The 13,143-nt window shown below is 38.7% G+C and overlaps 1 protein-coding gene across 2 annotated transcripts; it reads left to right on the forward strand.

Annotated features, from left to right (window-relative positions):
• Nucleotides 1-2,434: 2,434 nt before the first annotated feature.
• Nucleotides 2,435-12,908, forward strand: LOC306666054 (HLA class II histocompatibility antigen, DP alpha 1 chain; the record flags this gene model as incomplete). Of its 2 annotated transcripts, XM_079147868.1 has the most annotated exons (5): nucleotides 2,436-2,649; nucleotides 8,754-8,999; nucleotides 9,288-9,569; nucleotides 9,751-9,901; nucleotides 12,580-12,908. In XM_079147868.1, the coding sequence occupies exons 1-5, from the start codon at nucleotides 2,568-2,570 to the stop codon at nucleotides 12,581-12,583; spliced, it is 765 nt and encodes a 254-aa protein (XP_079003994.1). In that variant the 5' UTR covers nucleotides 2,436-2,567. The 2 variants fall into 2 exon arrangements, with proteins under 2 accessions (XP_079003995.1, XP_079003994.1); XM_079147869.1 differs by lacking the exon at nucleotides 12,580-12,908 and having other exon boundaries at nucleotides 2,435-2,649; nucleotides 9,751-9,905.
• Between the last annotated feature and the right edge of the window lie 235 nt (nucleotides 12,909-13,143).

The raw sequence follows: 13,143 nt of genomic DNA on the forward strand, positions 1-13,143 counted from the left end.
TATCAGAGACCACAAACCAAAGTAGTCTCCTATGACCGTGGGATTGGACAGACTCTGAGGAAAGAACCAATGAGTAAGAAGCTTTATATGAGTCATCATTCACTGGGCAGATGGTTAGTGGGAGAGGTCTGACACAGTGAACTCAAAATAATTGTAGGGAGCATAGTGATACTGAGTTTACCCAGTTCAATAAATCACAAGGTTTGGGGAAATTATGTGTTTTCGTTGCTCTGAAAGTGATCTCAAATATTTTGTTGCCCCATCTATGTGGATTATCATTCCCCCAACCCTGCCACTTCTCACATACCCACAGGACATTCAGTGGTGTGATTTACAGAGAGGTTAGAGTGCCCATCCCAGAACAAAATGAGCCCTGGAGTCCCTCTGCCTTGCTTTTGTCTAAGGAAGTATTTACCATTATCAATATTTGTATTTTCTTTTTCCTAGAGGTATGCTAGTTTTGAGAGGTATAGGGGACCTAGGGTGCCCCCCATAGTAGTGTTGCCAGGGTCAGCAGGGCTCAGTCTAGGGTCCTCACACCTGGTAGTATGTATATAGCTGTGCTACAAAGTAAGTATGCAACTAAGGGACATTGCCTTTTTTGGACTTCAATTCTTTGTTTTTTATGTGAGGCTGATATAACCTGCCTTTATAGCAAGACTCTTAAGTTCAAATGAAATAAATATGTCTGAAATTGCTCTGGAATAGTAAAGTCCATGAAGAATATAAATAAATAAGTAAATAAGGAAGAAAAAAATTTTTTTAATTATCAAAGACACTACCTCCTCCAAATATCTGATTATATTGTTTACTGTGAATATTTTTACAAACTTTAAAGAACATCACTATCTACTTTATAAACTTATAAATGTGATCCTATTGGACCACAAATTCTGAAAAAGAATGTCAAACTGGAATAATTTCTTTAAATAGTACAATGAAATGAAATGCTAATTAAATAATAAATAATATGTAATTATATATAATATATAATAGCAATAATTAATAATAAATATAAAAAGAAATGCTAGCATATAAAATTCAAGAAAAGAAAATAATTATACAGCATAAAGTGTCTTTTAGGAATGAGGAGTCAGTGTAGAATTGTGGAATTAAAGCTCAGGTTCTTCAGTAAAAGTGCCTGGGTTGGTCTTCTCTTTGTCACTTATCTGCTATAGATGATTAGATCAATAGCTCCTCAATGTTTCAGATCACTTATTTTTATAATGGACATTAGTAAAACAGGTTTGATTTGAGGATTAAATGAGCTAATACTTATAAAGCACTAAAAATAGTATCACTCCATTCTAATTTGTTAATGCTTAAGTATTATTAAGTACAGTACCACAAAATAAGAAAAATATTGACATGCTTCATTATTACATTAAATATTATATGCTTTATAATATTACCTTTGAATACCAGAGAAATACTTCAAAAATCAAAATCTTTGAAATAATACTAGAAAAGCAATTTCTTAAATATGGTAAAAAAAGATAAAACAACATTAACATTACATGTAATAGGAAAACATTAGAGAAATTTCTCTTAAAAATAAAATCAAAACAAGGAAGCTGTTGTTACTTTGTACAATGCTGTATTGGGTATTTTTATGTGAAAATGAAATAAAATGAATAGTAAGGAAGAAAAAAGTATTTCAGACAGCTTACACACAGGAAAACTCAAATAATTAGAAACTTAGAGAGAAGAATTATGTAGAAGTTTTATTAACAAAGGTAACCAGGAACAGAAAAATGCTTAAAGATCAGTTTTATTCAAGTTAATTTAAACCTCTAAATAGAAACTATAAAACTTCTATGTTAAAAAAATTAAAGAACGATATCTCAGGTGGGCCTGAAAGATTATCTTTATTAGATAGTGCATTTATTTCTAAATAATAGCAGAACATTTTTGTAAATTTGATGAAATAACTTTAAAAGTCATTCAGAAAAAAACTGGTGCACAAAATATCAAAAATAATCTGTCCAGGTGCAGTGGTGCACACCTGTAATCCCAGCGGCTTGGGAAGCTCAGGAGGGTCGTGAGTTCAAAGCTAGCCTCAGCAAAAGCGAGGTGCCAAGCAACTCAGTGAGACCCTGTCTCTAAATAAAATACAAACTAGGGCTGGGGATGTGGCTCAGTGGTCGAGTGCTCCTGAGTTCAATCTCCACCCCTCCCAAAATCTGGATATCTGGGATGGACATGAGCAGGAGAATGCTATCATATAACAGAATTTAATAAAAACATTTGTCACAAGAAGAATGTACAACTTCTTTTCAAGTCTAACTGAACTCCCTTGGCCTTGATGGCTCCTGAACATTCTCCATGTCCTCTCCAACCCCTTGTAGTTTTCTCTTTACCCGGCAACAGAGAGAGTCAGCTCTATTTCCTTTCTAATTGGTTAAGGCCAGCTTGCTGGTTCCTCTCCACCCTTTCTCACAATTTTCAGTCTATAGAAGCCCACAATTTCAGAACGCTTGTCTGTTCCCTCTGCCTCAGTTCCTCATCACTCTTCTTGTACCCACTGTCGTCAATTGTGGACCCCACAAGGTGTGCCTGAAAAGAGAATGTTCCAGACCAGAGCTGTGCTCCTGAGAGCCCTCTCCCTGGCTTTCCTGCTGAATATCCAAGGAGCTGGGGCCATCAAGGGTGAGTGCACAGGAAAGTGTGAGAAGGTTGATATGAGCTGGGGGCAGGCAACCTGCTAATTGCCTTGGGAATTATAGGTTTTAGGGTCTTATCTGTTTTCCTCTATGTTCTCTCCTTATTCCCTTATGTGATGTTCACTTTTGTTCCCTCTTGCTATAATGATCATAATAGCAATGGCAGCCACAACTTACTAAACCTATTTAACTTCTTTCTGCACTTACACCTCATAAGAATCTTCAATGAAGTTAAGTTCATCTTCATCGAATTTTTTGAGATGAAGAAACTGAAACTCAAAAAGATTAATACATTTTTCAAGACTAAGAGCCAAAGTTTAAAGGCAGACCATTGTCTACAGTCCCCAGACTTCTGCACATAATGACTTTCTAACTGAACCCTGATGGGACCCTGCACCTCTTATTGCTCCTGGATTGCCAGAGTCTGCTTTGTGTGGCTGCTTTTGAGAGGCTGAGAGGTATGGGCTCTGTGTGATGGAAGCTAGGAGTGTATTTCTCCCTGTCTCCCAGGCTCTCCCAGGATCTTTGTGGGTGGTTCATGACTTCTTCTCTCAAGATGGCAGTGTTTCATGATTTTGTTAACCTTGAGATTTGGGTCCTGAGTGACCCAAGGGACTGTTGCTGCTTCCATAGGTGTAGACTTTGGATAACTACAAGGTCTAAACTGGTAATTTTAAATTATGATGAATGCTCTTTCTCCTTGCTACTGGCATCAGGGAGTATCAAGCTTGTGCATAATATTATCACCCAAAAATGTAGCGATGTAAAGGATTACAATTTGTAATATAAAGGATGCACCATGGTCCCCACACAGTTTCCAGAGGTGTGTATAAGTTAAGAGGAGGTGAGACTACGGAGAAACAGAAGCACCCACAGTCCTGTTCATGGCCTCTTGGGTTATCATCAATGTTGAGCTATAATAAATACCATAATGAACATAGATATGTCTATGTTTGAAGACTTTTAAAAAAATTTCAATAGGCATTGCTAATTAACTCAATGTCATCTTTACTGCTTTTCTCCCCACCGGCTCCTTCTCTCTCAACATGCAAATATGTTCTTTACCTTAAAAACACAAACATGAATCAAAACAAAAAATAAACAAGAAGACCTTGCCTTCACTGTGCACCCTGCCCTTGTATGCTCTCACCCTCACAGTTGAGCTTGTGACTTCTGTCTCCAGTACATCTGAGGGTGCTCTCAACTTGGTGGTCAGTAACCTTTATATAAGATCAAACCCAGAGGGGACTTTTCAGAGTCTCTCTGACTTGAGTTCTTGATGTTTGCACCCAATCCACTTCTTCCTGATTTCTAATTGAAACTCTTTTTTTAGATTCTCCTCTAACATACTGTCCTTTTTCTGGATTCTCCTTATTTTCCTTTGGAATTGCTTCTTAATTGTCACATTCCTCAGATTTATACTTTTAGATCTCTTCAATTCTTATTTTATTTACGTTCTCTGGAAAATCTTATCCTATTCCTCACTTCTCTGGCCCAAATCCCTGTTTCAAACCATCAAGTGCAACCATCTGTATATTATTTGTAGTTAGATCATGTTACGTGTCCTTAATGTAACATGCCCCACACTGAACTCAATATCTTCCCAGTCAGACTGTCTTCCTTTACTATCTTTTTAACTGATGGACTCAAGATAATCACTTTGGGTTGGGGAGATTTGGTCAAAGTACAAAAATTTTCAAGTAGGAGGAATAAGTCCAAGAGATCTATGGTACAATGTAGTGACTATAGTTGATGATATGGCATTGTATTCTTGAAAAATAATGAGTGGATTTTAGGTGTTCTGTCCACAGAAAAATACATATCTTTTTTTTTTTTTTGTACTGGGTATTGAACCTAGGGGCACTTAGCTTGGGTTAACTGCTCCATGACCCCAGTTCTTTTTATTTTATTTTTTGGTACCGGGGATTGAATTCAGGGGCACTCAACCACTGAGCCACATCTCCAACCCTTTTTATATTTTATTTAGAGACAGGGTCTCACTGAGTTGTTGCTGAGGCTGGCTTTGAATTCACGATTCTCCTGTCTCAGCCTCCTGAGCTGCTGGGATTACAGGTGTGCATTGTAAGTGCCTGGCAGCAATGTATAACTTAATTAGCTTGGTTAGCCATTTTGCAGTGTATTTGTGTATGTTTTAAAACAACATGCTGTACACAATAAATAAATAGTTTTTTATTTGTTAATTTAAAAATATTTTTAAAAAGTAACAAAAGGGGGAAAAAATCAGAGAGATGATTGTATCTACAGCCTAAGAATAAGAAAGTTATGTGGGAATTTTAGACCTCCCTTGTCATCCATACCATTTATCAAGTGTTGTAGAATATAATCTCTTTAAGGTTAACCAGATTTATTCCTCTCCATCTTCCTTCTGCTGCTCTGCCCACTTCCTTTCCTCTCATTGCTGGAGCACTACTGGGTCTGCCTCTTAAATTGCTGCCCTCCATTCAGGCTGCACATTGCTACCCGCCTGGATTTTCCTAAACTGCATATTTACTGTCACTCTCCTGCTTAAAATCCTTCAAGTTCTTGGGCCTTGCAGGATAATGTTAAAATTCCTGAGCTTTGTGTGTAAGTTCTGTCATGATCTAACCTCAGCCCATTTCTCCTCATCTCCTGCTATTGTTCCGCATCTGCAGTTAGCTCCAGTCATCTGCAGTTCTCCAGATGCATCCTGAGCCACAGCAGGCCTGCACCTTAGAACATTCTTCCCCGTGTACGGGGAATGACGTTTCCACTGCACCGTTCACCCTGTCCTTGCTCTTGTTTTTTCACTTGTGTGTCTCCTTCAGTGGATTGTATGTATCTTGAGGACAGAAACTGTATCTTTATTTTCACTTGAATATTAATTTTCTAACAGTGTTTGGCATATAGTTGGTTTTTTAAACCTTTCTTGTTTGAATGAAAATAATATTTCAAGGAAAATAATTTGTCTCATATTTGGCTGATCTTTAGGTCCTAGAATTTGTGAAAATGTTAATAAAAAAGGTACAGGGGCTGGGGCTGGAGCTCAGTGGTAGAGCGCTTGCCTCGCACATGTGAGGCACTGGGTTCCATCCTCAGCACCACATAAAATTAAATAAATGAAGATATTGTGTCCATATACAGCTAAAAATATTTTTTAAAAAAAGGTACTAAGGCGTGCTCAATAGTTCTTAGCGGGTGTTGTCTCTGTCTGAGGAGGAGCATGAGAATCCTTGTGAGAACATTCCCACTGTCACTCTGCGTGTCCAGGCGCTTAGAGGCCCCCACATGGTGGGCTGCTGGCACACAGGGAAACTCGTGAGTTAGGGGTTAAGCAGCTGAGCCCTGACATCCCTTCTCTCTCTTTCTCATCTCACATTCTAAGCCCGGAATTTCTCATATAGCCATTGCTTTATTTGATGACGATAGTTTCTTTTATTCTCATGTCTTTACTATTTCTTACCAACTAATAAAGACTAAGAAACAATAAAAAAATTAAATCCCACAGGTATTTCAAAACAGCAACACTTGAGTCTCATTTAACACAAAACTAAAAACTAAAGCTAAAATAGAAAGTTTGAAACCTATGTCAAAATATCTATATTCTACTTTGGATTTAATATGCTTAAAATGAAAAATATGAACAAATCTATACACGTTCCAGTTTCATGTTCATAAAATAAAACAAATTTAGACTGTAAAGAGCATTACAATTTGAAGAATGTTTTCTTCTCCCTCTCGATTTAAAAATTTTTTCTTCCTTTTCTGTAATAAGAAATATAATACTCCTTCTCTTCTATCCCCAAGACCCTAAAAAACAATCTTATATCCGTGGTCCTAGAAGAATTGAGAGCTTACATGGGGAGAAAAATTTCTCTATTAGTTGCATATAGCTGTGTGACCTTAAGCAAGTTACTTAAACTCTCTGTATTTTCTTATTCTTAAAATAGTACTTTATGTATGAGTCATACTTGTAACAGTTACATAAATAAAATATATAAAGTATTTAGTATGATGCCTGGAACATTGTAGTAATTCAAAAATGTTCCTTGTTCTTGTTCTTACTCAGACTTCTGGAGGATCAGGACACTCGGATGTTAAATCACTAGGAAGCAGCTAAATTTCTCACTAATTCTTTTCTCATTTTGTTCCCCATTTCCTTTTTTTTAAAAAAAATATTTATTTTTTTTAAATTTTTTGATTCATTGTACACAAATGGGGTATAACTTTTCATTTCTCTGGTTGTACACAAGGTTAGAGTCACACCGTTTGTGTAATCATACATGTACATAGGGTAATGATGTGTGTCCCAATCCACCATCTTTCCTCCCCCCCCTTCCCTCTCCTCATTTCCCTCTACAAAATCCAAAGTGCCTCCATTCTTTTCTTACCACTCCCCCCATCTCGTTATGTATCATCATCCACTTATCAGAGAAAACATTCAGCCTTTATTTTTTGGGATTGACTTATTTCACTTAGTATGATATTCTCCAACTCCATCCATTTATCTGCAAATGCCATAATTTTATTCTTCTTTATGACTGAGTAGTATTCTATTGTGTACATATACCACAGTTTCTTTATCCATTCATCAACTGAAGGGCATCTAGGTTGGTTCCACAATCTAACTATTGTGAATTGAGCAGCTATAAACATTGATGAGGCTGCTTTACTGTAGTATGCTGATTTTAAGTCCTTTGGGTATAGGCCAAGGAGTGGAATAGCTGGGTCAAATGGTGGGTCCGTTCCAAATTTTCTGAGGAATCTTCATACTGCTTTCCAGAGTGACTGCACCAATTTGTAACTCCACCAGCAATGCATGAGCATCCTTTCCAACACCTATTGTTGCTTGTATCCTTAATAACAGCCTTTCTAATTGGGGTAAAATGAAATCTTAGGGTAGTTTTGATTTGAATTTCTCTTATTACTAGATATGTTTCACATTTTTTCATCTATCTGTTGATTGCTCATAAATCTTCTGTGAAGTGTCTGCTCAGTTCCTTAGTCTATTTATTGATTGGGTTATTTTATTCTTGGTGTAAAGTTTTTGAGTTCTTTATAAATTCTGGAGATTAGTACTGTATCTGAAATGCCTGTGGTGAAGATTTCCTCCCACTCTCTAGGCTCTCTCTCCACACTGTTGATTGTTTCCTTTGCTGAGAAAAAGCTTTCAAAAAAAAAAAAACTACAGAAACTAAAGAAAGATATTAAATAAAACCTTAGAAGATGGAAAGATCTCCTATGTTCTTGGATAGGCAGAATTAATATTGTCAAAATGGCCATACTACCAAAAGTGCTATACAGATTCAGTGCAATTCCAATTAAAATCCCAATAATGTACTTCATGGAAATAGAGAAAGCAATCATGAAGTACATTTAGAAGAATAAGAGATCCAGAATAGCTAAAGCAATCCTGGGCAGGAAGAGTGGTGCAGAAAGTATCACAGTACCATAACTTAAGCTATATTACAGAGCAGTAGTAACAAAAAAGGCATGGTATTGGCACCAAAATAGACAGGTAGACCAATGGTACAGAATAGAAGACACAGAGACAAACCTATACACAGAGACAAACATAAATACAGTTATCTCATACTAGTCAAAGGTGCCAAAAACATAGAATGGAGAAAAGATAGTCTCTTTAACAAATGGTGCTGGGAAAACTGGAAATCCATATATAGCAAAATGAAATTAAACCCCTATCTCTCACCCTGCACAAAACTCAACTCAAAATGGATCAAGGACCTAGGAATTAGACCAGAAGAATTAACATCAAACAGAAGAAAAATTAGACCCTGATCTTCATCTTGTTGGCTTAGGTCCAGACTTCCTTAACAAGACTCCCAAAGTGCAAGAAAGGAAAGAAGGAATCAATAAATGGAATAGTTTCAAACTAAAAAGCTTTTTTCTCCCCATTTCCTTTTGTAACTGCTCTTGTCTATCTTATGTTCTGCCTTTTTTCTGTGTTGCTCCTTCTTCCTCCATAGATTCTTCTTTTGACCTCTTTCTTCTGGTTTTGTTTATTACTAAAACTTTATTTATTCTCATACCTCTACCATGTACATATCCATTCTTACATTTTATATCATTTTCTCTATTTTCTTTATACAGCGGACCATGTGTCAACTTACGCAATGTTTGCACAGACCCATGCACCATTGGGGGAGTTTATGTTTGAGTTTGATGAGGATGAGCAGTTCTACGTGGATCGGGACAAGAAGGAGACAATCTGGCGTCTGCCAGAGTTTGGCCAAGCCTTTTCCTTTGATTTTCAGGGCGGGCTGACTAATATTGCTATAGCAAAGTCAAACCTGGATGTTCTGATAAAGCGCTCCAATCACACCCAGGCCGTCAACGGTACAGCCTGTTTTTGCTTCTTCACCCTGGGAAGGGATGGGAGGGCCCTCTGCCAGACACCAAATGGGAGACCCAGATGCCCACTGCTGAGTGACCCTCTTCCCCGAGTGGCCGTGGGCTCAGTCCAGTAGGGCTGCACACTCCAGGGGAAGGTGGAGCTGAGTGAAGCTGGTCAGTGGAGTGAGACTCCTGGCTCTGATTCCAGAACCCAGAGAGATCACAAAATCAGAGCCTGAGGCAGATGACACCCCCAGAACAGGGCACTAACCAGGGTCTGTCTCCTCCCAGAACCTCCCGAGGTGGTTGTGTTTCCCAAGGAGCCGGTGGAGCTGGGCCAACCCAACACCCTCATCTGCCACGTGGACAGATTCTTCCCTCCAGTGCTCAATGTCACGTGGCTGCGCAACGGGCAGCCTGTCACCGAAGGTGTTTCTGAGAGCATCTTCCTGCCACACACAGATTACACGTTCCACAAGTTCCACTACCTGACCTTCCTTCCTACGGCCGAGGACTTCTATGACTGCAAGGTGGAGCACTGGGGCCTGCAGGAGCCGCGCCTCAAGCACTGGGGTACGGAGCCTTTCTTCCCCTCCAAACCCTCCAGGCACCCCCCCACCCCCAGGACCTGGTGCACGACTTCCTACCCTTCTTAACCTACCGTGCCACCAAATGGTCTGTAATCTTCAACCTCAACGCCCCAGACCAGCCCTACCCTCACTGCACATTCTGACTCCAAATCCTCTTTCCCCAGAGGCCCAGGAGCCGGTCCAGGTGACGGAGGCAACGGAGACTGTGGTCTGTGCCCTGGGCCTGGTGGTGGGCTTGGTGGGCATCATCACGGGCACTGTGCTCATCACCAGGGCTCTGCGTTCCAGTCGTGACCCCCGGGCCAGGGGACCCCTGTGAGTTACTGTGGTGGTGGGGAATCTTCAAATACAGTCAGAAGGAAAGGACAGGGAGCCTACTATCTGTTGTATGTAAGGAAAGGAGGAACAATTCAGTTCGGTAAGGTGTACATTGATCTCTTAAAAGCATCATGCTGTATGACAGTGATAGTTTATTGAGTATTTAATATGTTCAGGCACTACCCCGAGAACTTACATTTTTACACTCATTTTATCCTCACAGATATTCTTATGAGGTAAGTATTATTGTAATCATATAATCTCTGCAAAATGCTTGTATCTTCTCATATACAAAGGGAAATTAAGCAGCCTGACCAGGGTCACACAGCTAGGAAGTCATAAATCCTAGAAGTCTCTCTCTCTCTCTCTCTCTGTAGGATTGAACCCAAGGGAACTTTATCACTGACCCACATCCCCGGCCTTTTTATTTTTGTTTTGAGAAAGGGTCTCCCTAAGTTGCCGAGGCTGGCCTCAAACTTGCGATCCTCCTGGCCTCTGCCTCTTCTGTTGCTGGGATTATAGACATGCACCACTGCACCATGCATTACTTGTATTTTCATATGAATCTGCATCTCTGAAATGTCTCTACCCTAGAAAGGAGTTGCAGGGTTATTGGGGATGGAACTCCTTTACTTGACTAAGTACTTCTATTCACTTATCAGAATGACTGTACTAATCCGTATTTCCTTTGTAGTACCAGAAATTTTCTGTAGCTCCTAAATTCATATCAATGCTGGACATTATCCAGTTTTCTAATTTTGGCCCATTTCGTGTGCATAAAGGAATATGCTGCAATATGTGTATCTAATTACTTCTATTTGGGACTCTTAAATGCTTGTTCGCCACTTGGGGTTTCCTATTCTGTGAAATGCTTGTTCACATCCTTTGTCCATTTTTGTACTGTTGACTCCTATCTTTTTGTTATTGATTTGCAGGGGATCCCTGTATAGTCTTGCTAGTAGTTCCTCTCAGTTTTAAGCATTGAAAAAAATTTTCTCCCTAATCTGACTTCTGGTAACTTCCTCCTTGATTTCTTTCATTGAAAAGAAATCCTTAATATGTTATAACTGAATCCATCAATACTTTTTTCAGTGATTTTTTTTTTTAAAAGAGGTCTTCTCCATACTGAGGTTTTAGGTAGTCTTAAAATAACTCCTATATTTTAAAATTTCACATTCAATTTTTAAATTTATCTGGGATCTCCTTTGTTTTTGATGAGGACTTTTGTTTTTCCCTATATGATGGACCAGTTTCCTAACAGCTTTTCTCTGTAATAAGTTTGTGCTGTCCCTTTGATCATATTGAAGTTACCATTGGGTTTGTATCTGAGCTCTATTTTATTCCATTGGTTTATTCGCCTTTTATGCAGCAAAGTCCTAAAGTTTTAATTACTATGACACTGTAACATGTGTTAACATCTGGAAGGCAAACTCCCTCCCTTTTCTATTTCTTTATACAAATACATTTTTTATTGAACATAAAATTTTTGTCTGAGGTGAGGTTTTCCTGGGTTACCCAGGTGGTCTCAGACTCATGGGCTCAAGCAATTTTTCTCAAAGAACTGGAAGTACAGGCATGGGCCGCCCACGCACCGCTTGCATATAGATTTTCTTTTCTTTTCTTTTTGGTACCAGGGATTAAACCCAGGAACTTTTAACCACTAAGCCACATTCCCATCCCTTTTGTGTATTTTATTTAGAGACAGGGTCTCACCAAGTAGTTTAGGGCCGTGCTAAGTTGTTGAGGCTGGCTTTGAACTTACAATCCTCCTGCCTCTGCCTCCTGAGCTGCTGGGATTACAGGCATGCGCCACCATGCCTGGCTTTCATATAGATTTTAAATTAAGTTTATCAAATATCTCTAAAATTTTTACTGGAATTTTTACTGAGATAGCATTGAAATTATAGATTAATCTGGGGGAAATTTGATATCTTTATAATATTAAATTATTTCATCTCAAAAGCATATAATACCTCATAATTTATTCAAACATTTTCTTATGTCTTTTATAATTTTTAAATGTCTTTAATATGAGACTTGTCTCTTCTTATTTCAATGAAATGTGTATTCTTATTGTAATGAAATTTTAATGAAATATCTTTAAAGATAAAAACTAATGAAAACATAGACAACTCACAAAATATCAAAGGAGAAGTATTCAAAGAAATGGGGAAAACCATAGAGGCAGAAGAACGAGAAGAAGGTTATTATCACATAAGCCAAGGAAGTAAAGAATTTCAGGAAGAAGGAAATATTGAGTAGTTTTAGATGTTCCACAGGGGTTACATGAGAAAATATATATTGTTTTGTTTTGAAAGCTGTTTAGAGAGCAGTCTTCCACAGTGTGAGCAATGATCCTTCCTTCATTGCCATCATTCCAGAGTTGAACTTCTCTGGCCTCAGTATTGTGGCCCTTTTACTCGTTGGGATATTTTGGAGATTTGAGGCTGGGACTTGGGGATGAAATTCAGTCACCTGAGAGTACTCCTTGACTCCCAACTGCTGCTCACCTGGAGGACCAGGGCATGTGCAGGGATGACCATCTTCTCCCTGGGATGTGAACAGGGTAGAGAAACGGGGTTGGGGGGATCAAATATAAAGGGAATGGGAAAGTTGGGACAGAGCTTAGAGTCCTGAACCCAAGGATGCCAGTAACTGTGTGTATTTTGCTGCAGGTGAAAAAATTCCTGAAAAGAAGAGGACCTCAAAGAAATCTGAATTCCAGCTGCCCTATGAATGCTAGTCTCAGCTCTTCCTTCTCAATTCCTGTGCTTACTACACCCCTGATCAACTTTATTGTGACCCTCAAATTCTTATTTGTGACCCTAAAGCACTTAGCCCTTATTAAAGTTCCCAATAAATAGAAGGTAACGAATAAGTGTTGAGATTTTGGCATGGAGATAATCCCTTCAGTGGGCTCCATGTTCTCTGGTCTTCTTTGAAAAACCCTTCACTGCCTGCTTCCTGAGAATATCCTGAGATCAATAAACTCTTCAATGTTTCAGAGCTGGAATACTTTGAGTTCTTCTTGCTGGAAACCTTGGACCAGGCTACATATGTCTAATATTTTATCAAAGTGTGATTTTGAGTTGAGTTATGAATGTAGTAGTGACTGAAGGTCTAATCTCACCTTGTGGAAGGGTCTGAGAATACTGATTTATCCCTGAGTTATTCCCTACTACAGGATAAGGTGTAGTAGAGAAAGTGTATTGGGGGAAATTTTACTTGGATGAAGATTT

The sequence above is a fragment of the Sciurus vulgaris genome (assembly GCF_902686455.1).
Source record: "Sciurus vulgaris genome assembly, chromosome: 7".
NCBI classification, from domain to species: Eukaryota; Metazoa; Chordata; class Mammalia; order Rodentia; family Sciuridae; genus Sciurus; species Sciurus vulgaris.